This window comes from Rhinopithecus roxellana, chromosome 21, assembly GCF_007565055.1.
Source record: "Rhinopithecus roxellana isolate Shanxi Qingling chromosome 21, ASM756505v1, whole genome shotgun sequence".
In the NCBI taxonomy this organism is placed as follows: domain Eukaryota; kingdom Metazoa; phylum Chordata; class Mammalia; order Primates; family Cercopithecidae; genus Rhinopithecus; species Rhinopithecus roxellana.
In genome coordinates, this window is record NC_044569.1 from 12298183 (window position 1) to 12321346 (window position 23164).

A 23164-nucleotide genomic window follows, 5' to 3' on the forward strand; every position below is an offset into this window, starting at 1 on the left:
TGTCAAACGTTTTCTCTTTGTACTATTGCTTTGCTTGGGTTTATTTTGTAAGGAGACATAGATTTCTTTGATATCTTTGAGTTAAAGGCCCACCGAAATCTATACGTAACTAGGCGCTTAAACAAGAACAGAGTTATAAAGTAGTTGCCATTTTAGAAGATTTATTTTGTGTGGCAGGTATGGAAAATTGATAGTCTGGCAAGACATGTAACCTTCCTATAGAACAAAGTTACCTTTTTATAACCCTACTTCAATCATCTTACTTCCCTGCCCAAAGGCCTTCCCTGGTTCCCCACAGCCAAAAGGAAACAATGCAAGCCCTTCTGAGTGAGTGACATTCAAAGGCCTGGTTTTGAGCCTGCTTATCTTGTGAATGGACTCTTAGGGATCCGGGAGAGACCGCAAACTCATCTCACTACCGCCTGTCACCTGGTTGTATCTTTGCCCCCAACCAGAGTATAAGGCCCACTCTACTTGCCTTGTGCCCTCGCCCTGTCACCCCCACCTCCAGTGGTGCCTGCCCAGCACTGCGCTTGGCCTGCAAAGGGGACCTTCCAAGTGGATTCGTTCCCTCGGTTGCTCAGGACCTACCAGAAATGGTGAAAAAAGACAGGGTGCAGCCTCCAAGAGCAAACAGTCTTATTGTTTGACGTGTGAAGTGATTGTGTCAAGTAACATTAGCCTCACCTGAGAGCTCATAATAACTGTGGAATCTCAACTTTTCCCTCCCTGCCCCAATTCTGCATGAACAAGATTCCCAAGTGGTCTGCGTTGCATGGCAGGGCTTGAGAACCTCTTTAAGGCCCACAGAGGGTCAAGTTGGGTAGGTTGGTTGGTTGATCAGTTTTCGTTTGCATGGTTGCTCTACAATGGCTTTGTATCTATGGATTTAAACTGTCCTTCATTTAACACACTGCTTTTGAGGGCCTGTTAATATGTTATGCCATTAGGTTCTGGAGAGCACAACTAAATTATGAGTAAGCAAATACAGAGTTATCTGTATGGTTTAAAAAAATAAAACTGTCCACACACTGCTCATGCTGCATTCTGCCAATATTTTTTTATTTATGCTTTTGTTCAGGATATTGTGCTAGTTCAGAGGTAGTAAATTAGTATTTTGTAGGCCATATTTGGTCACATACGTGATTGTTTGGACAACACAGTTTTGGTAAATTTTTAATTCATTGCACGCATTTAAAAATCAAGAGGTTTTCACATAGAAAGCAGATTTCTAGCTTCTCTTGAAAACCAGGCAGCCCTGGGCCCACATTCCTGATGGCACAGTGGGCTAGAGCTGGGGGATCTCCTAGAAGTGGGTCATGTAGCCTCCAGTTCCCCACAGGCCCCCACCTTACTGTCTCCTTATTGGCCTCATAGAACCTATGCGAGTAGCCGGAAGTCCTCAAAGGTGCACCACTGGATGACTTGGTGGAGTCTGCCCCTTTCTAGCTACCTTCAGGGTGTTGGTATAGACGCGCTCCTCACAGAAGGAGAGAAGAGAATGAACTGGTGGTAAGGACGAGTTACAGGACTGTAAGCTATGGCGTCTCAACCCTGGTGACAGGGACCTTGTAAAACCACCAGTTCCCACTTTCCGTCCACACCCTAGAAACTCTCATTTAATTAGTATAGGCGTCACTAGATGCCCATATCTCCTCAGATTGCTCTAATCTGACTTGACAGCCCCTGATCTAGCCCACCTATATTACTTATGAAGAAAAGTGAAATGTGTCAAAAAAGTGATTTTTTTAATGCATATACATACATACATACATACATACATACATACATATATTGACTCATTACTCTGGACATTGGTGATTGAAGATGTATGATAATTTTGTCTAGTGGACTAACATTTACCTTACTTATCTACAGAAAAAAGAGTTAGCTAAGCAGATGAGTATTATATGCAAGATTGCTCCAAAATGCTTTATAGAAAGTAGATTTTTTTAGTGATTTAAATTCAAACATAGACTTAAGCTAAATATAATTTACGTTTTCTATTTAAAGAAACAAAGATTTGGAAGAGATGAGCAAGAACTGAATATATCATACAGGGCCCCTCCAACAATCGTAGAATTGTTTTTATCGCATTATCTGTTATCACATAGCCTAACATTTTATTTGTATTTTAATTAGCCTAGAATAATTGTTATGACTGTTGGAATTTAGCTGTGTATGACATAGAAGTATTCATCTAAGAATGACTTTAGAGGGTAACTTTCTGTGATGCTGCAGCTTAAATGGAAAACCACCTCGCTCCCAAGTTCACTGATTTGCTAATGGACTACAGTGTCCTAACAAGTGAAATCTCCGCCATCTCGGGCAGCTCTTTGCTCTTTCTGATTAGGGTCTGACCAGCACCCGAGTAATTCATGCAATGACTTTATGCAACAAATTTCACTATTTCTAATAACTTACAGTGTTTTAATATTTTATGTAATTATGCTTAATTATATATTGTAATATGCATTAGCTGAGCTTTGTCTCTGGATCCTAGTAAAATACAGCTAATGGAAAATTTTCTTCCAGTTGTCTTTTTTTTAAAAGAAACAAGGAATTAAGTCCTGAAGTGAAACTACATGCAAAGCCAGCAAGCAGTCTCTTGCCAGAGGAAATATTGGCGTAATAGGTTTGAATGTCCTAGTTTATCAGTTCACTTTGCTAAATCCCCAAATATACACTGGTTTACATTTTTTTTTCAGAAGTTGTATTGCTCACCTTCCCAGTAACCTATTTTTAGTAAATTCTGTTTTGCTTTATGAACTTTTACTAAAAGGCAGTCTGAGGGAGGGAGACAAATTGAGAAAAACATATCAAAGAATGTGATTTATGATAATGGCTGCTGAAGGAGGAGAAGGGAGGAGCTGGAACCAGTGCCAAGGTGAGGTCTGGGGATTTATTTATCTGTGTTGCTTGTTGTAGGAGGATGCTAAAGACAGATACAAGTAGCAGGAACTGAAATATAGCTGGCTGCTGTTGAGTGCATCCACTCGCGGCCACGGGTCTATGCAGGGTTTGCGAGCACATTCCCACACTGCTGGGCTTCACTCCGTGGTTGCGGCTGGAGTGAGGGAAGAGACAGTGCAGAAGTATTAGATTAATGTGAATTTGAGAAGCATTATGTGGCTTTTGAGAAACCCATTTTAGAAGACCTTCCATGCTCTCTTCTTCCTTCATTCCTCTTCTAACTTCATAGCACCTTTTCCCTTTCCTAGGGAAGTCAAAAAAAGACAAAAGAAGGGAACAAAATGGTGGCATCAGACCCTTCTCCACCCTGAGCCTCCTATAAGCATTGATAAGGCAGCTGCTCCTTGAGGTCACTGTAGGCTTGGTCACCTGAGGCTGGGGCAGACCTTCAGGGTCAGTGAAGCAGCAAGATGCAAAGGCACCGCAGACAGCTCAGCCATCCGGTAGGAGAGACCTGCTTGCTTTTTCATTTAGGAGTTACCTGCTCCCTGGCCTGGAGGAGAAGGAAGAAAACAGAAAAAGGAGTAATTTCGAACATTTGCATAACACAATCCATACAAGGGATTTGATTTCCTTAGCAATCCTAGGTTAGTAACTGCAAAGCCTCTGAAAAAATGAGGCTCTGGGAAGTCAGACATCTGGATGAAGTTTCACAGCAAAGGCACAGTGTAGTTGGACTCAGACCCATGCCCACTGCCCAAGCCCCTGTACATTCCTCTAGGCCATTGCGCAGAAGGCACAGGCTCACTGGCATCGGTTCCAACCAGACAGACACACTCAGGCAGTTCCCCGATATAGGGAAGGCTCGCTCTGGCACAGAACTATTGGTTTTGTTTTTAGCAGAATTTAACAGTGCCTATTTTGAAATCTTTGCTTAAGGGCACATTTTAAAGTTTAAGAAAGGAAAAATTAACAGCCATCAGAGGCAATGAAGGGAGATGAAAGCTCCAAGCTAGAAGCTCCCAGGGAATGTTTATTAAAGATGACCTCATCATATGATGTTACATGCAAATACTGAAATAGAAACTTCATAGAGATGAAAAAACAGAGTATTAAGTTAATGGAAAGAGCCGTGAAATGGAAGTCAGGTTCCGGGTTTGATTCCCACCTCATCATTTGCTAGCTCTATGGCTTCTGACAGATTATGAGACAATCTGCATATCAGTTTCCTCATTTGAAAATGGGAACATGGCATAGTATCTCACAAGACTATGGAGGGCTCAAATATCATCGTACATGAAATGACTTTTAAACCTCTAGGTGAAAGGTATTCTCATTCATACGTGCCCACTGGTTAGGAGTCTGAGGGAACAAGTCAAAGGCGTGCATCTCTTTTGGCCTCTCAGCACCTTCCTATTTCATTCTCAGGTAAATCAGCTGCTCCACCAATGCAATTTTTGTGGATTGGTTGCTCTCTCTGGCCAGGTCACTCTTCATTTCCAGACTTCAGCCAAGACTGCATTCTTGCTCAGCACCCTGGTTGCTGGTCCTAGGCACACCTGCCCAGAGTCACACCTGCAGTTGCCCTCTGACCTTCCACAGCATCCTTCTCCAAGATCCCAACCACAAAATACATCCTTTGAATTAGCTTCTCTCCTGGTCCATTTGTAGCATCATCCCCATCCCTCACTTCTACTGTGATCTCTGTTTTTCGCCCTCAACTTGAGCTGTCTTTCCCTAGTCTCATGTGCTCGAAAACACCACCCCATAGACATCACACCTGAAGACTTTGCCCCTACTCCCAGGTAGGTATGTAAATAATTCCCTCAGCATGTTATCTCCCTATGCCGCCATCCCTGGACCATTTTTTGCCTATTTGTTAAGAACCTTCCTTTAAAACTTAAACATCCTTCGGGAATATAACATAGAGTCCAGAGCACAGACCTGAGAGCCAGGCAGTCTCATATGAAATCCTGACTGTGCTACCTTCTGGCCAATTTCTTAGGCAAATTCCATTCCCTTTTTGTGTCTCCTTTTCCTCACTTAAAATCCTTACAACAGTGCCTGGCATGCAGTAAGCACTGCCTGAGTGCTGGGCCATGTAAGACGTGTTCAGGCTTGGGCAGACAAAGGGAAGGAGGACTGGATTTTAGTTACTGGGAGCAGAACAAGCAGAGATTTTTGCCCCAATATTTAATAATCTATTCTTTACTTGCAACATTATGTTACCTCCAGGGCTATTCAGGTCAGCCTTAACTAAAACCTGCCTTCTGGTTTTCCACTGATTCCGTAGTATCATCTCTCCCATTCTTGCCTCTGGTTCAATCCATTATGCACGTCTTTCCCAGCTTGTGTGTCTCCTTTGTGTCTTCACTCGTTTGCTAGCACTCTCATTTGAACCTTGAGTAGGTAAGAGCTTTTTACTTACATTTCAGAGCAGTTTATAAATAGGCTGCTTAGTTTCAGCCAGCAGGTACAAGCTTTCATTAAATTCTTCCTCTTTCCCATAGTGCTGGTATCTGGAGCTCCCAGGGGAAAAGAAAAAAGGAAAATTTGAGAATTATGTTTTCCTAGTCACTAAGACAGCATAGTTTGAGGCCCAAGCATCAGTTTTTCTTTTCCTTACCAAGAATTGACCAATGATTTTGACCAATCATCTATACCTATAAAAATGTTCCCTTCTGAAAAAAATACTCCTAAAAACACCAAGATCATTGGCTATGATTAAGAAAGCCAGAGTCCAATAATAATTCAGAAACAACGTTCAGATTCACTCTGGATGCAAATTACTCTAGCATATCAATTAATCTTCTCACCGACAAAGAAATGAGCACTTGAGCAGCAAAGCTACCTTTGATAGAAATAATGTATCAAGGTGGGGGAAGGGGGACTCCCTTTTCTGTTCAAAACCTGCAATGGAATTGCCTCTGAAATATTGTAAAAAGCTTCCCATTATTCCCCCAATATTCAGTTGTCTGAAGAATTTTCTGCATTGTGACAGCAACATAATTAAGTATGTTTAACATTTTCTTTGGATTTATATTCATCTGTCATCATTTTCAGTTTTGGATAGCATAATGGAAGCCACTAAAAAGAGGAAACATTAAAGAGAAATCATTTTTCTGTGGTACATGAAAGTTGTCACCATAGTTTTAAGATGGGCAGTATTCTACAATAAAGTATAGTTCAATAATGGGATTCAGCAATACTATCATACTTCAGAAATGTGACCGCAATCATTTATCCTAACGTTCCTCCAAATAATTATACCAGTATGTGTTAATAAATTTACAGGGCCTTTAAATACATTTCAGATGGGCAGGGTGCGGTGGTTCATTCCTATAATCCCAGTACTTTGGGAGGCCGAGGCAGGCAGATGGCCTGAGGTCAGGAGTTCAAGACCAGCCTGGTCAACATGGTGAAAACCCATCTCTACTAAAACTACAAAAATTAGTTGGACACGGTGGTACACACCTATAGTCCCAGCTACTCGGGAGGCTAAGGCAGGAGAATCGCTTGAACCTGGGAGACAGAGGATGCAGTGAGCCTAGATTACGTCATTGCTCTCCAGCCTGGGCGATAGAGCAAGACTCCATCTTAAAAAAAAAAAAAAATTCAGATGATCTTGCCATTCCCAGGTTAGAATAAAATATGACACAATGAAGCCTCACTGTATCATTGAGGAGTGTTTAGTATGAGGAACTCAGTCCTCAGAAAGACTGAAAAATCAGGGGCAGTAAGTTCCCTGAAGAGTCCTGGGCTATTTGGGACGTGGGAGGGGTCACCTGGCCTGGGAAACGTGCTGTGTCTCCTTTATCGCAGGCACATTTTCCATCACTGCCATTGTGTTCTGTCACTGCTCAATCCTGTGCTCAGTGTTTTCACTTTCAAACGGTTTATTAGAGGCTCTGCGGAATGTTCCTAAATATTACCCATAATAACCAACAGGATCTTGAGAGTGTGGTGACAGCCTACCCGAGTCAGTCTTCTTCAAACGCTAGCTCCAGGAAAATTGTTCTATCTCCTAACACTGTTTTTTTTTTTTTTTTTTTTAAATCCCCACCCACACAAACACACACATGTTAGCAGCTTGCCTTTTATAGTTGATAATTAAGAAAAGAGTTGTGTTGGGGTCTCAAGTGTTGGTGTTACCACTGACTTCTCTAATTGACTAGCAGTGATTTGTTTATCTACGACTGGGTAGGCTTTAAGCATTTGCTCCTTAAAATGTAACTGTATTCTAGTGACACCACTTCCACAATGGCTATTCCTTAAGTAGAAAGTAGTCGTGTAGAGAAAATTACTGATTCTAAATGCAGTTATTTTCCACAGCAGTGTAAAACAGGTTTGAATACAAGTGTCATTTACTTGAAGAAGAGGCTTACCATATCGTTACAAGTAAGGAGTTTTCTGCATGCTGGAAACGAAGGCCTTAATTTACAAGACTGTGTTTTCTTGTGACATGAGCAACTTGAGCCTCCCTTAACAAAATCGCATCAGTTTTCAATTACTGTCTGTGGTAGGAGTAAAAGACTCAAGGAAATTGTCATCTTTCTGCTGAGGTGGGAGATAAAGCCTTCAGCCCGTTTCCTCAATTGCCCCTTGGTTGTTGCTGGAATTTCTGATATGATAGCTTTAAATCAGTTACTAAGAAATAATTACCTAGTAGTTATATTTACTAATATGGATAACAAATATCATTTTCAAATTCTGCATCTTTTGGTATCTTCACATAAATGGGAAAACATAGTAAATTAATTAATTTTGGGGTAAATTATATCATCTCTCATCCCTCTTCAGCATATGTGTGATGAATGTAGTAGCTTTGATCCAATCTCTGGACTTTTTTAAAATAGCAATGAGATAGATGTCATTTTTGCAAGCATTATGAGTATAAAATTAGCATCTGAAACGAACTAATTTATAGCATGTTTCTCAATGTGTATTTTCTAAAAGTATGGCATTGACTCCGTACTGGGCATTTTCCATGACCTCTGGGAGTCTTTATGAAACCCAGGCTTCTGAGTGGCTCTGTCTGTGGTGCGTCTGCTTCTGTGCTTCCGCAAAAAAAATTCTAATTGAAAGGTGTGAATTTCATGTGACAGAGACCTTGCTTCAGACTAATTGAATGTTCCTGGCTCCTATGCTGACATGTCATGAGGAAACCACCTCTGGCTGTGTCCACAGCTAGGCAGACCTGGGAAGTCTATTCTGCACTGTAAAGAAAGCCAGCAGCTAAATGAAGAGGCCAGATTGTTTAGGCCGTCTATCAAGTATAAGAAAAGGGTGGGGTGGCAGGAGCTGGGCCAAAGTGCAGGGAAGTGGGCACCCTGCGTGGGAAGCAGGAGTGCAGGTCTCACTCCGGTGGGAGCTGGTAGCTCCACTGGCGGGACTCTCTCTTTTTAAATAGGAGGTTGAAACGCAACATAAAGGCGCTAATTCCATTCCTTCATTATCCCTTTGCTTCATAATTTGTTCTTTAACTTATACAAGTTACTTGTTCCTGCCATTTAAACATTTCAAGTGTTTTGCTTTTGTTCTTCCTTTTTTTCTCCAAAACACACACATACACACATGCACGCGCGCGCGCGCACACACACACACACACACAAACACACAATATTGAAAGCCTTTTGTTCCTTTGAATGTTGATAAACTGTAAAAAATATAGTGTCTGTGCGTGTTGGCATCGGGAGATATTTATTCTGGAAGAGATAATAGATGACTGAACAGAATAGCTTTTATGTGGCTTGGAACTGAGTTTCTTTTTTAAAAAATATATATATATCATTTTTGAGATGAGATCTCACTTTGTTCCTCAGGCTGGAGTCCAGTGGCACAATCACAGCTCACTGCAGCCTCGAACTCCTGGACTCAGGTGTCTTCAGAGTAGCTGAGACTATAAGCAGGGGCCACCAAGGCTGGCTTTTTCTGTTGTTGTTCTCAAAGAAAGGAGTCTTGCTATGTTGCCCAGGCTGGTCTTAAACTCCTGGTTTCAAGGGATCTTCCCTCATTGGCCTCCCAAAGCCCTGGGATTACAGGTATGAGCCACTGCACCTAGCCCTTGGAGCTTAGTTTCTGACAGGACCTGAATCCCGTAACAAAGAGCACAGAGCTTTTGCATGTCTGATCTCACTTCAAAGCAAGTCGGTCTTCCTAAGAGTTAGTGTCATTCATTCTTTTTTCATAATTCTTATAATTTTTATAATTATAATTCTTATAATTTTATAATTTTTTTCATTTTTTTCATAATTCTTATAATTTTTAAAGAAAAGATTGTAGTCTATGAAATACTAAGAATGCTCATTTCTTTAGCTTTTCATAGTTTAGCTTTTCATAGAACTTTTCATAGTTCTAATAATTTTTAAAGATTGAAGTCTGTGAAATACTAAGAATACTCATTTCTTCTTTTACTTGTGTAACAAAGACTAGCCTTAATTTTATTTTCTATTTGACCCATATATTTTCCAATCACCACAGCCCACTGTGCTTGCTTCCTGTAATTAGCGGAAGGTGAGACCAGGCCAAGGAGCCCAGAGGATACCAAGAGGTCAATGGTGGGAGAGCGTGTTTCAGTACACACATTTGATTTGTGTGAACAGAAGGAAACCTGAAAAACAGGCAGGAGGGCCTCCTCAGAAAGCTAAGCCGAGGGAAATTTGGTGTGGGCACAGACACCTGGGCATGCTTCCCTAAGGAGCACGGCCAGCAATTGCCATCCTCCTCCTCACTAGCCTTGGTGTGTGCAGGAGGGAACACAAATCAGCCCAGGCAAGGGCGGCTTGAGGAGCAACTCATCTTGTGTGCACCGCTGCTTCTGGCTTCTTTGCAAAGCCAGGAAAATGCTGGAAATATGCACAACTCCTACAAGAAGAAAATAGCCCATTCGCTACTTCTTCATTGAGTTTGCCCAGAAGTGAAATGTGAAAACAAGTGCACAGGCCGGGCATTGTGGCTCATGCCTGTAATCCCAGCACTTTGGGAGGCTGAGGTGGGCAGATCACCTGAGGTCAGGAGTTCGAGACCAGCCTGGCCAACATGACAAAATTCCGTCTCTACTAAAAATATAAAAATTATCCAGGGGTGGTGGCACGTGCCTGTAATCCCAGCTACTCAGGCAGCTGAGGCAGGAGAATCGCTTGAACCCAGGAGGCAGAGGTTGCAGTGAGCCAAGATCACGCCATTGCAATCCAGCCTGGGCGATAAAAGCAAAACTATGTCTCAAAAAAAAAAAAAAAAAAAAAACTCTTTTATTTATATGTTTTCAACAAAAGAATCACAAGTAGACACTATGATGTACACCTGAGATAGGGGTGCTTTGTCTCACTTCCTGGGGGACAGCCTGGCCTCTCACTCTCCCAGAGTGGGTGGGATGACACGTGGCCTTAGGCCTAGGAGAGTTTCTGCTGAGAAGCAGGAAGAGCTGTCTGCAGGGTGCAGGGAGCACATAAGCCTGTGAAAACAGGTGGTTCCCAGAACAATCCACTTGGCCCTGAGAGCACCCCACAACACAGACTGACTTTTCTAACTCTGTCTGTCAGCACGTCAGCCGCTCCATGAGGGGAGCCCTCGGCGGTGCCTGGGAGCCAGCATCTGTGCTGAGCTCTGTGCCAGGGACGAGGCAGCTTTCTGTGCCGGGGACAAGCAGGGTGAGCAGCAGCCCTGTTTTCCCAGAGAGGTGAGTGTGGCCCCTGCAGGCGACGTGTGCCTTTACTGCCTGCCAGGCAGAGCCCAGGTGGCTGCCATTCCTGTACCCTAAGGTGCTCCTTTGACTAGGTCTCCAAGGGTCCCATGCAGGATCCCTGGAAGCAATGTTTATTTTGAGATAAATCTGACAATACCTCCAGGGGCCTATCTTGAGATTCAGATGCTGAGTATTGCAACACAGAGGCTTACCTTGCTAAAGAAGAGACGACCCTTCTTTTCAGGATGATCGGGCCACACTCTGCCCCCAAAGTGTGACTTCTGCCTGTCACCTTCTAAACAGGAATGTACAGGCTGTGTGAGAAATCACCCACTATTGAAGGATTGGAGGAAAAGAATGCCCCTGGTGTGGTAGGCTCTAGGATGAGCACCCCAGCTCCACCCTGGGCTGCTGAATCACTTTTGTCAAGTTATATTTTGCCTCTGGGACTGCTGCGTTATCTGTCAGAGAGGGCTAATGGCACCATCCTTCAGGAAGTCACTTGGAGTGGATAAAGCAGATGATTAAGAGGCCCCAGCACAGGCTTGGTCCCTGGCCCCTGGTCTTTCTGTTTGATCCCAGCCTTGTCATTCTGATTGTGCGCTCCTGGATAACAGGCACAGTGCTGTGCCCTGGGCTGGCTGTGTGTCCCCATGAGCCTGGGAACCTTGGAGACACACTGGACCTCAGGAGTCTTCTCAGTCAGGGGTCTCTCTGATCAAGTTGACCCCTGTGGACCCTCTGCTCAAATGGTGTGCCCAGGGGTTGGGAATGCGGCAGCCCAGAGAGAAGGGAGGCACAATCCATGAGGCATTCATTCATAGCATGGACAGAGTGTGGGGGAGCTCCAGGCTTTCCTTCATACAAGAAGGATCTGCTCTTTTGCCCCTTCCCAAGAGTTATTCCTGCCCCGTTCGTTGTCAGCAAACAGCTATTGAGCACCGCTGTGTACCAGGTGCTGTGCCAGGGGGTGGAGGTTACAAAAACAAATAGAATATGGTGTCTGCCCTCCCACAGGTAGGTCATGCTCAGATTTTAAGGCTGATAACTTATATTCGCTCCCCTGCGCTTCTCATTGTGAGGGCTGAGAGAGCAGCACACAGACCTGCTCAGGCTGTTGGACTGGTTGCACTGCACTCCACCGTAGGTCTGAGTGCCCATACAACTGAACTCAGGACTTACTTTCACATTTATTAGCTCCTGTCAACCAGTGCTACCATCTACTGTTGGAATTAAAGTACAATTAAACCATGTCCTCAGGCACTGTAATGTCTTCTTTTGTGTCCCACTCACAGATGTATAAAGTGGTAGGGCCTTTCAGTTTTGTGCATGCCCAACCCAGCCAGGCTTGTTGCTCAATATCTGCACGTGGAGAGCAGGGTAGGAAGTGACCAGGCAGGGGGATACCTAAAAACAAGAAACTTCAAAATAAGAGCCACTCTAGTCTCTTGGTCAGGTTGATGCTGGTGTCCTCTCAGTTATGGTCTCTCCTCCGGCTGTAAAGGTCTAAAAACACATGCTTGGTGATTGGGTGTAGTATCGATCAAAATAATTAATGATGTCTTAAGCTGTGTGAAGCAGATAATAAACTAAAAGGTTGCTCTCTAGCCATCAAAAAACAAGCTACATGGAAGTCTTGTGTTGGATGACTAACCTATCAAAAGTTACTATGGATTTTCCTGCACTTTTGTGAAAACGACATCAGGGATATCTGCTCCTCAAGTATGAAATTGAGGAGTGAGTGGGATTTCATGTCACCAACAATTCCCAGCCTTTTCAGCAATGAGTATATTTGACAAGTAAGACACCACAGGATAAAAACTCATTGTTTTCACTGGTGCAGAATAAGTCAGCATTTGCCACCGCCTTATCTATCCCTTCAGTATAATTCCTCAGAAGGCACCACAGTCCCATTGTGTGTTAAGCACCTGTGCTACACTGCACCATGTGTCAGGTTCGCACTCTGCCATGCGACTCTGGGTATGAATTGGAAATGGCTGCCCTTGACTTCTTACTCTGTTCATGGGGGCTGAAAAAAATAAATGGACAATTTCCATAAAGGGTAGCCAGTGGCAGGGTGCCCAGGGGCAGCCATGGGGAGGCGGGACTTACCTCCTCCTGGGCTGACAGATGCCACAGAGGATGATGAGGCCTGAGGGTGGCAAGGAGTCTCTGTCCCAGCCCAAGTACTCTGGACAGGGCCTGTGCACCTGGAACTCCAAGCCTCTGGGTCTAGAGAACCCTAAAGACAGACTTCTGGGCTTGGGGATCCCTTAAAAGAATGCTAGCTGGAATAGTATCGACAGCAGGAACTCAAACCCTGCCCTCAGGAATGAAAGCTGGAGGCTGAGCCCCTTCCTAGAGTCGTGACTGTCTCCTGCTCTAGAAAGTGTCTTATCTGCCGCTTCCCTGCATATTAAGTGACTTATTCCCTCAGGATTCTACTGTGTTTGCCAGTCAGCCCCTTGCAAGCACCTGTGTGGGGCCAGCAAGGCACAGGGAGCCTGATGCTCCATGCCAGTCAGCCTGGGTGGGAGAAGCACAGCAGACAGGGGAGGCCGTGGCAGCCCCTTGGGAAGGGAGGGAGCCGACTCAGTTCCTGGATGGAATCAAGGAAGGAGACAGAGACAAGCAGAGGTGAATGGAAGACTCTGGGGCCTAACTTGGGTAGCCGCTGAGGAGACCATGAGGAGATGGAGGCCCTCCTGGAGGAACCGTCGCAGCTTACAGGGAGGAGCTGGACACCACAGAGCACATGCCCACCTGGGAGGAGGGGCCTCTCAGTCCTCAGAGATGCCACCATGTGGAGCAGGCAGCGGGACTGAGGCTGGCCTGAGGGCAGAGGGACCACTTCTCCCTGAATGAGGGAGCAGGACTGAGGTGGGAAGGTTGCCCATTGAGAGCTGTTGTAAAGCCAGACAGCCGGAGCCCTAAGGAACTGGCCAGCCCCTGGAGGTTGGAGAGGAATACCTGAAAGATGCTCTCGGGAGTCCGGAGACTCCTAAACTCGGTTCCCTCAGTCTGCCCTGCCGGGACCCAAGCCCTAGTCAGGAAACAGCAGCTGGGTTGCCACACATTCCTTTTAGCATGAGTGATTTGGGGTTGGGCAGCGACACTTCTAGAAAAAGTGGCTCTAAATCTGAACAGTTCCTAACTTAGTTTTGAAAGTCATTCTTTGCTGCTTTTGCAGTAAGTGAAAAATGTCCCTGCTTTCTCGCATGGGGGCGTTCATTCAGTCATTCCTTCATCCACTCAGTGGGTACTTGCTGAGCATCAGTTATAAGCTAGACAAACACATGGTTCAGAGTCTCAGGGCAAATGACCCATGGAGCCAACACAAGCACCCAGGTCATGCCCCAGACAGACTCTTCCACTCCTCTAGACTGTCCATGACCTCCCATCTTCACGCCTTCTGTTACTGGATTTCTGGGGCACGGTGGAATCCAGGTTATTCAAGCCCTGTTATCATAACTCCATAAGAGTCATGTGAATTGGATCCAGCCACCCAGCCTCTTCCTGCACCCTGGGTGGAGCTGGTAAGAGGCCATGGGCTCAGTACTCTTCTGGACATGTGTTGTCCCAGTAGAAACAGAATGCTGGCCACTTAGGGAGTTTGAAAGTTTCTACTGGCCATATTTAATGTAATCAGAGGAAACAAGTAAAATTAGTTTTGACGACATATTCTATTTCACCCAATAGATCCAAAACATCATTTCAACATGTAAATCAAGATTCAAAAAATTATTAAGGAGATATTTTACATTCTGTTTTTTGCTACTGAGTAATCAAAATACGGGAGGTACTATAGCACATCTCAGTTCGCATGCTTCACATTTCAGGTGCTCTGTAGTGTGGCTAGTGGCTACTGTTACTGGACAGTACGCAGATCTGGGACATCCAAGGCTCTTCATTCAACTTCTAACCCTCTTGATAGCCCACTAGGCAGTGGACAATCTCTCACTCTTGTGTGCTTCATCTCCCATATTTATATAAAATTGATTAAGAGACTGCTTGTGGTGAGGGAAGACCAATAGCTAAAATTAGAAAACACTCTGCAGATATCCATGTATGAATTCTAAATAATAAGGGTATGAGAAACAGAAGACAGTGCAGCAGACAGGCCATGCCGATGTCTGAGGAGCAATATGACTTGGCATCTAAGAAACAGCATGTGCTGAGCGCCTGCTGTCAGAGAGAGGAGCGTTCCTGAGGAGCTCCTGTTCTCATACGGAAATAGACAGTTGTCTTGCCCATCATGGTGAGGCCTCTCCTGTTCTGCTTTTTACTTTTGTTTTGGGGATAAAGACATGGAAATGAAGAGGGACTGAGCAGACTCAGAAGCATCAAAATCAAGAGAAGGTGCAGCTGAGAAATGGCAGCTCCAAACATGTTCAGTACGCAGGGCATGAGAACAGGTGATCCTGGGAAGAAAACAACGTTCCCAGGTGAAAAGCCATCTCTGAACATTTCCTTGCTTCTCCAGCGGAAGTCACTATGGGAGCACAGGGCCTGGATGGAGTAACTTCTCAGTCAGTGCCAGATGAATTGATAGGACTTGGTGGGTGACTGTCACAGATTACACAGTGGGTAAGAGCAATCACATAATTGGATTCGGGGACCGACTGCATTATTTTTTTATTTCCTCCTTTTTGCAGCAGAGAACACAGTAGAACTGCTACCCCTTTCATTGAAGAGAAGGTTACTTGTGAAACGGGTCTCCATTTTTAGTGGGATTAAAAATAACTCAAGGCCCAGTCATGCAGACTGTGGTTTACCATTTATGACTCACTTGCTTCAGTTTTGTTTTGTGAGGCTTTTGTGAAGAAACAGCCATATTTTTAAAGAACATTTCCATAAAGGATTTTCCTTCTCATTTGTCAGGGTAAAGCAGAAGTGGGAAGGATGAATGAGAGGGCAGGGAAGAAATGAGGGACCTACCTTTATGTTATTTTCAGACAAATTAAAATCCTTTAGTCTCTAAAAACTTTTCTTCTTCTTCTTCTTTTTTTTTTTTTTTTTTTAAATAGAGACAGGGTCTCTCTCTCTTGCCCAAACTGGGGTGCAGTGGTGTGATCATAACTCATTGCAGCTTCAACCTCCTGAACTCAAGTGATCCTCCTGCCTCAGCCTCCCAAGTAGTCAAGACTACAGGTGCATGTCACCATGCCCAGCTAACGTTTTCTTTTTTGTAGAGACAGAGTCTCACTGTGTGTCAAGTCTGGTCTTAAACTCCTGGCCTCAAGCAATCCTCCCACCTTGGCCTCCCAAAGTGCTGAAATTACAGGTGTGACCACTGCACCTGACTGAATACTTTTCTTTTTGATCTGTGGAATGGGAAGCAGACAGTGCTGTGCCTCGTATCGCAAGTCTGTTTAGTCATTTCACTGGAAAGGCAGCCCTAGGTCACACGCTGTCCACAACTGGCTGGTCTGGCTGTCTCAGGCACTCTGGAAAAGATTGACCTTCCCCTGGCTGTGGCGTTCTGACTTTTAAAGGCAGATAGACTTACCAGTAGACTTGCATCTCATCAGGGAATCAACTGGATTCCAGTGTGTTGTTTATTGCCTCTGCAGGAAGGACAATGACTTTTCTTTGGAGATGGGTTACTCCTCTCTAAGTGTTGCTGGACTCAAGATCCACAGACAAGTCTTCCAGTGCTGTGGTCCAGGGCCCCTTGGGACCCTGCAGCTGGACACAGAGCTGAACATATTGGCCTTGGAAACTTGAGGGTGCAGTACATCTCTAAGCACCTTAAATGAAATCATTAAACACTTCATCATATGTTTTTTTGAAGGCCACAAAATCCAAAAGAAACACTACCCACAGCAAGAAAAATGGTAGCAAAACAGTTCTTTCAACCAAACCCCCCAATGACAAACCACCAAAGTTACAAGTTTTATGTACTTCATTTTCTGGAAGGAGAAGGCATCCTACACGTAAGGATACCTTTATTTATTGTCACACTGGTGTTAGAGGCAAAGGCAGTATTACATATACATTTCATTTTCTGGTGCAGGGGACATTTTGATTAATTAAAATGTTAAAACCTCCAGTAGAAAGGCTGCTTTTGCAGGCTGAATTTCCTTGGCTGGCTTTTAGGGGAGCTGGGTAGGAGTCATGATGGCAGTGAGGTCGTGCAACTGGGAAGCATCTCATGTCCCTCAGCTGTGTTAGGTGGAAACAGGGCTGTGATGCCTGCTGTGGTGGATGAAGTACACAAATGATCCTTCTGTGCTATGATTGTGGCAAACATCCTTATCAAATCTGGAAGGCTCCATTTACCCAAAGTGCCCCAAGAGAGAAGAATCTGATCCTTCTCATTTGATGAGAATGGTTTCTGGGAAGAGTACATGCCTTCATTATCGGCTTATGTTCTTTAATTTATTAACAACTTTTTAGTGAGTATCTGATGTGACATAAATCACGCTGGGCTTTGTAAAAAAAAAAGTTAAAATCAGTGTATTCGCATATTACAAAAATTTATGCAAATTTTAAGTGAATCTTTTCAAAAGTCTAATTTTATGCACAGAATTTAAAATAATGCAAATCACCCTAAATTTTAAAAGCCTGTCAAGAGCCACATAATTTCTAAGCTGGCAGGCCAAGAGCATTTTAGCATCTGACACAGTTGCGACACATCGGCAACAGGCTGCCTGGGAAGCAGATATCCACCCCGCAGTGGCAGATCTCACTTCCTTCCACTAGGACTTCTGCAAATGATTTCAGTGACCACTGCTGGTCATTCCAGGACCACTCAGGTGTGAAATCTGAACATGGCCCTCAAGACCCTGAATCTCAGTCTGGATTTCACATTTTGTAAGTTTCACACAGACTTTGGAAGTGGTGTATGTCCCCACATTCACTATCATTACAACTTAAAATACCTTTATAACTTATAACGATCATATAATATCTGACATGTATTGAACACGTTATGTACCAGGAGCTGTCCAAATCGCAGCAACTCAATGGGGTATAAGTTTTGCTCTTACTCCGTTCTATTCTATTCTATTCTCCTTTTTTGTTCCCCTCCTATTACCCCATTTTAGAGTTAGAAAACCTTGATATGTAGAAATTAAGTACCTCATCCCAGGTCACTCAGCTGTTATGTAGGGAGATCACTAGGCCACAGAGCTCCTGAGGCAAGTACACGCAAGCAATTTTTCAGCTAGACCTGACTATCCCACCCCAAAATCATCTAATGTAAAGGGTACAAAGAAGGCAAAACAGCCCCCACAAAACACTCCTCAAATGCAAACTAGTCTTGCATTGTGTTAATTTAGAATAAGGCCGCTTCCCTTTCTCAATCCTGACCTCAAGAGGTTTGCAGATCGCAGTTAAAGTATTACCTGCCACTGAGTGTTCACAACACGCTGGGAACCTTGCTAAGCACTTTCTGCAACTTCTTCTTTTCCCTCACACCAGCCCTGCATGACAGACACTGTCACCTCCAGGCATGTCTTAGAGATGACAGAATGGTTATTCCAGATTCCCTATCCAGGGACTCCCTCCCTAGACCAACTCAAGTCTTTTTGAGTTTTCAAATGCTCAACTTTCGAACTTTCTGTCTCATGATGTACAATTGATACAGTAAAGTTGATAATAGTAAAACATTATCTGTGTTCAGCATGTAACAGATTCTGGCAAGAATTTCCCAGAACTTGAGGTTGCTGATAAACAGACACAAGCCCTTACTCCCAGTGAAAAGTCTGAACCCCAGGTAGGGGACCCACAGCCCAGCAAGTGCCTGCAGCTCTTTCCCCACCACCCATGTGGGACTCCCTTTGGCCTATAGAGCCTATTCCCCACAGCATTCCTGCACTCCCAAATTCAGTTTTATTCAGGCTTCCCTTCAAATAGTTTGATTTAATAGGGACACAGGTAACTGTATTCAAAAGCCACAGATAATATAAAGCCAGCCTGAGTTCAAATGCACAGCATAAAGCTAGAACTCCATCTAAACTCTAAAGGCCATCTTGCTACTTGGACTAACTGAAGTCGCCATCTGTCATCTTCCAGAGCCCAGAACCAGCCCTGAGAGTGGCAAGCAGTGGACGGAGGAGCCCCTGGACTATTCAGCCACACATTAGGTGTCTTTCCAAGAGTCTGCCCTGGCACTCAAAGCAGATAATTTGCTTCCAGAATTATGGTGTGGGAAATTTTCTTGCTGGGGAGCACACAGATTTCCGGCTTTTGTGCGTCTTTTTTTCTTTTACATTTTTAATGACTTCAGCCTTCATTTGGGAATCATAGAAATCTAATCAGCATCACTTGACATATTTATTCTTCCAATATATAAGATTCATTCACTGTGTCTTTTCAGAGTCCTATATATTTTGAAACTATGCATGATTCCCCAGGACATGAGTTTGAGATACATATATGTTGGGTTTAAGTCCACACTATTTCAGCAAAAACAACTGACTGAGTGATGTGGTTATTCTTTTCCAGAATAAAGCCCAGTTTTGGGCCAGGTCTTAATCCCTAAGAGTGCAGGGCTTTAACTCTTGGCTTCCCAGCAAAGCCCTTGGATCATTTCTGTGTCACTGCAACTTCAGACTGACCCTGTGACGTTCCCACTCCAGGCTTCAAGGGCTTGTTTTGTACATGTCCCTTGTCCAGCCTGACAACTTCATTAAAAACCATTCATATTTGCCAACATACTGCCTTTGCAAGGAAGATGTGAAGTTTCCTTTCAGAACCTGCAGGCTTACATACTGTTGTCTGAACTACACAGAAGGGGTAACCTATTTACATGCTAAAAAGGTCAGTGTTGAACAATCAGCAGTTCAAGATGAATTTGCTGCTGCTTGCACCTGGAGCATAAGAATTGGGGAGAACCTGGTAATTTTGCTGCCTCTTTATCTGTGTAGACAGCAAGCACTGTTAAATATGAGGATGTCTGTTCCGATCCACGAGAGTCGTATTGCACAGAGAAGCCCAGTGATGGACGAGCTCGCTCGTAGTTTAGAACCTTTCTGATTACTAATGAGTATATGCGACTGTGACCATGCAGGTCAGCCTCACCTACTAAAAGCTGTAATTAATTTGAGGTGGAAATATTTGCATAATGGTTTTTCAGATTCTGTTAGTAAAACAAAAACCATCATAACAGACCTTAAATTATGTGGCTACTGCTTATTTAACCTTCTCTTTGCATTACAAAAGTAGACTTCTGGAGGGCTTCAAACATTTCCTTTTGTGATCTTTTCAAAGTCTCTTCTAATATCAGCAGTTTTATTTTGCTAATGTGTGTTGAAAGTGTCTTAAAAGATGTCATTATAAAGGCATTGGTTTTCTCTGGAATCTCTGTAATATTTTTGCTCCTTATCCATTTGTAGATTTAAGCCAAATAATTAGGGAATTGAGACCCATGCCTTTTCCTTAAATGTTGGGATGTAACATAAGAGTAAAGTCACTCTTGAAGACAGGAAACCAGCACAGAAGGCTGTTGATAAGCATAGGGCTGAAATGCATGGAGATCCCATTGAAGTCTCACTCCTTAGTTGCAGCAGCCAATCTTGTGCAACCAGCCATTGTCCTTTGTACCTTAAAACCATGGTACATTCAGAGCTGCTCAGAAAAGAGCACCCCACCTAAGAGTGCCTGTGTTAGGGAGGTCATGTCTCAGCTTTCGCTGCTTTCCAAAGCCCCTGGCTGCCACAGGATGTCACCCCAGGTGAGGTCATGGTGCACTGCTGGGGATCTGCAGCAGCAGCAGCTGGTATCACCCAGCTTCTCATGGGGACCCTTGCTACATGGCATGTTCAGTATCACTCAGGGGATTTATAAAGCCAGATGTGGATTGAGGCTCACTCTGTCTTTAGAGACTCATGAGGCCGCTTCCAGGAAGAAATTATTCTTTGTGTGCATACACATCCCAGATGGTTCAGTGTGCCAATCTGCTTAGTAGTCAAATTCTGCATGGTTCTTTGATTCCTCTGACTCCTAATTTAAGGGGAGAGAAGCCAGTGGCAGTGACAAGTGACCATCAAACAGCATCTCACAGAGATTATTTGAATGTGGCTGAAACACAGCCACTGTCTTCTAGGCACGGGTAACATATGTCTTCTATGACCACTGCTCAAAAACAGACTGGTGGCATAGGGTATGCTTGGGGGGGATGCTGTACGATCAGAAGACACGGGTTCTGGTGGTGGCGGCACTTTCCCTGCCCTGACTTGGGCCCTCTGGACTGTGGGGCTGACGCAGCAGTGCTTGCTCGCTGGGAACCTGAGCCTCACCCCACCCCCCTCTCTTGCAGAACACTCAGCAGAGCAGACGCAGCAGGTACTTCACCAGTCAGTGTTCATGTCCACGGGGTCAGCCCACCCTTTTCGGGACCTTCCCCTCAGCAGGGAGCAACACTGCAAGCTACTTCCAGGCGTGGCTGATATCCGGGCCAGCCAAGTGGCACGATGGACTGTGGATGAGGTGAGTGGAGCTGCTGGAGTCCCGGGCTGGGGTGTGCCTGCTGCTAAGAAATAGGCAGAAGGTGCCCACTGACCATTCTCTAATGTCTGGGACAGCGCCCTTTTTCTCTTAGGCATTGTATCTGCCATGTAAACTTTAAAACCCAAATTAGAGGGAGAAGCCAGGCATGGTTTTGAGGAGATGAGGAAAGCCTGCCACTTGCCCAGATAGTTTTGTGCCTCCCCTCCGCAGCCTTATTCCAGTGCCCCCCGAGCCCCAGAGCCATCAGCTGGGGCTAATTCAAGCAGAGAGGCTTAAGCCTCCAATTCCACATCACAGATTTAATTTGGGGAAGCACAAATGTGCAAGCATCTGAGGCTTGCATCCCAGCCACGTGTGCTCTGGGAGAGGTGCCCAGCCCAGGACATCCTGCACCTCAAGGATCTATTTGCCAGTTGCCCTGTGGTCTCGTGGGATCCAGGCACACTCATGGCAGAGAAGGGCCCTGCTGCAGGATTGCGCATCTAAAGCTACAAGATGAGCAGGCCCACCTGTGGTTCATTTATAAAGTATATTTGGTCACAACGTTATATGAGAAGCTGCACAGAGGGGACAAGTTGGATCAGATTTCAATATAAACATTCCTTACAATATTGATTATTTTACATTTTATCTTATTTTATTTAGAGACAGGGTCTTGCTCTGTTACCCAGGCTGGAGTGTAGTGGCATGATCATAGCTCACTGCAACCTTGAACTCCTGGACTCAAGTGATCCTCCCACCTCAGCCTTTTGAGTAGCTGGGTCTATAAGCATGTGCCACTACACCTAGCTACTTTTGTTTGTTTTGTGGATACAGGGTCTCACTATGTTGCCCATGCTAGTCTCAAACTCCTGGCCTCAAACAATTCTCCCACCTCAGCCTCCCAAAGCACTGGGGTTATGTGCAGGAACCACCTTGCCTGGCTTCAATAATGGTTATTAATAAGGATCAGTTAAGCCCCACTGCTTTACAATAATGCTGTAGAAATGCTTCATATTTAAAGTGGTATTATTTAAGGAATGTACCACTTACCTGTAATTCCTTTTGATAAAGATACTGTTTTCACTAGTCAGGCCTTAAATTGTTTTTTAAAAGAAGGAAAACCCTGGGTCACTCTGAGGGCAAGATTAGAGCTACAGGCACAGTTAAATTAGACACACAATGTTCCTGGAGCACTTACTGCAGTCAACTTAATCTTGGTTTAAGCCCACCTTCCTAGCCTTGGGCCAAGGAACAGGCGGGCCAATGCCCACCCAGAAATTGGAGCCATTCATTTGAAGTGCCACCTTTTAAAGTAAGACTGAGAGTGTCTCCTCTGCCCTCTTTGTTGCTGGGCTCGTGGCCCCTGGCATCGTCACTGCCCTGCACAGAAGGATGCCCTGGGGAGAGCAGCGCCAGATCCCAGCCTCAGTTCCACTCCCACCTGCGTGTGCAGAGTGACAGAGTTCTGATCGTGAGGAATGTGGTGGAGAAGGCAGAATTCTGGGCATGTCTCTGCCCAGCTTACAACCATCCCTGGCTCCCCCTGGCACCCTTCACACTCTGTGAAGTCCTCCCTTCCGCCCTTGCCTGCCCTGCCATTCTTGCCCTCCCCTCCTGCCCCAGGGAGTCCTGCTGCCCCAGCCTGTTCTCATACTCACACAGTCCTGCCTTCTCCCACTCAGACCACTGCCAGCAGCAGTCTGGGGCTCCATGCTCTCTTCCACCTCCTGTGGATCCTCGGTCTGAGCCAGAGGTCACCTCTGGCAGGGCATCCACACTCTGGCCTGACCCCGCACTCACTTGGCATGACATCTGGAGAACCCCTCACTACACCCGGAACTTAGTAGACGCCCAGTAAATGTTTGTTGAATGAATGTTGAATGACAAGGAAATCAATTGTGGACTAAATTTTGAAACAAAAGTGGAATGTATCTAATCAGAAAAAAGAAGGGAAGCCATTTCAGTTGACGGGGAAACAGAGGAGGTTGCATGGAAGTGAGTTTCACAGACTTAGTGATGGCGGACACGCACCGCGCCCTGTGCAGTCATTAATCATGATAAACCAGCTATATGAATATAATGACAGTAAGGCAGATACTCACTTTCCCATTTTATTCATGGGGAAGTTGA

General features: G+C 44.7%; 1 protein-coding gene and 1 long non-coding RNA gene across 9 annotated transcripts in view; one reads left to right on the forward strand and one right to left on the reverse strand.

The window, feature by feature from the left end:
- The window catches only part of L3MBTL4 (L3MBTL histone methyl-lysine binding protein 4), a 430288-nt gene that overhangs the window by 394201 nt on the left and 12923 nt on the right, over positions 1 to 23164 (forward strand). For 4 of the 6 annotated variants that reach the window (XR_004055732.1, XM_030926198.1, XM_010373395.1 and 1 more), the window contains one exon: positions 20862 to 21031. The exons of the other annotated variants lie outside the window; for them this stretch is intronic. Coding sequence is in view for 3 of the 4 variants with exons in the window: in XM_030926198.1 (XP_030782058.1) it covers positions 20862 to 21031 (170 nt within the window). In the remaining variant the exon portion in view is untranslated. The remainder of the gene's footprint in view (positions 1 to 20861; positions 21032 to 23164) is intronic. 6 annotated transcript variants of the gene reach the window in all.
- On the reverse strand, positions 1077 to 10946 carry LOC115895536. Of its 3 annotated transcripts, XR_004055735.1 has the most exons (4): positions 10810 to 10946; positions 5342 to 5438; positions 3343 to 3466; positions 1077 to 3217 (listed from the first exon to the last, which is right to left on the reverse strand). It is a non-coding gene; the product is annotated as an uncharacterized LOC115895536 (long non-coding RNA). The 3 variants fall into 3 exon arrangements; XR_004055734.1 differs by having other exon boundaries at positions 1077 to 3466; positions 5342 to 5432; XR_004055733.1 differs by having other exon boundaries at positions 1077 to 3466.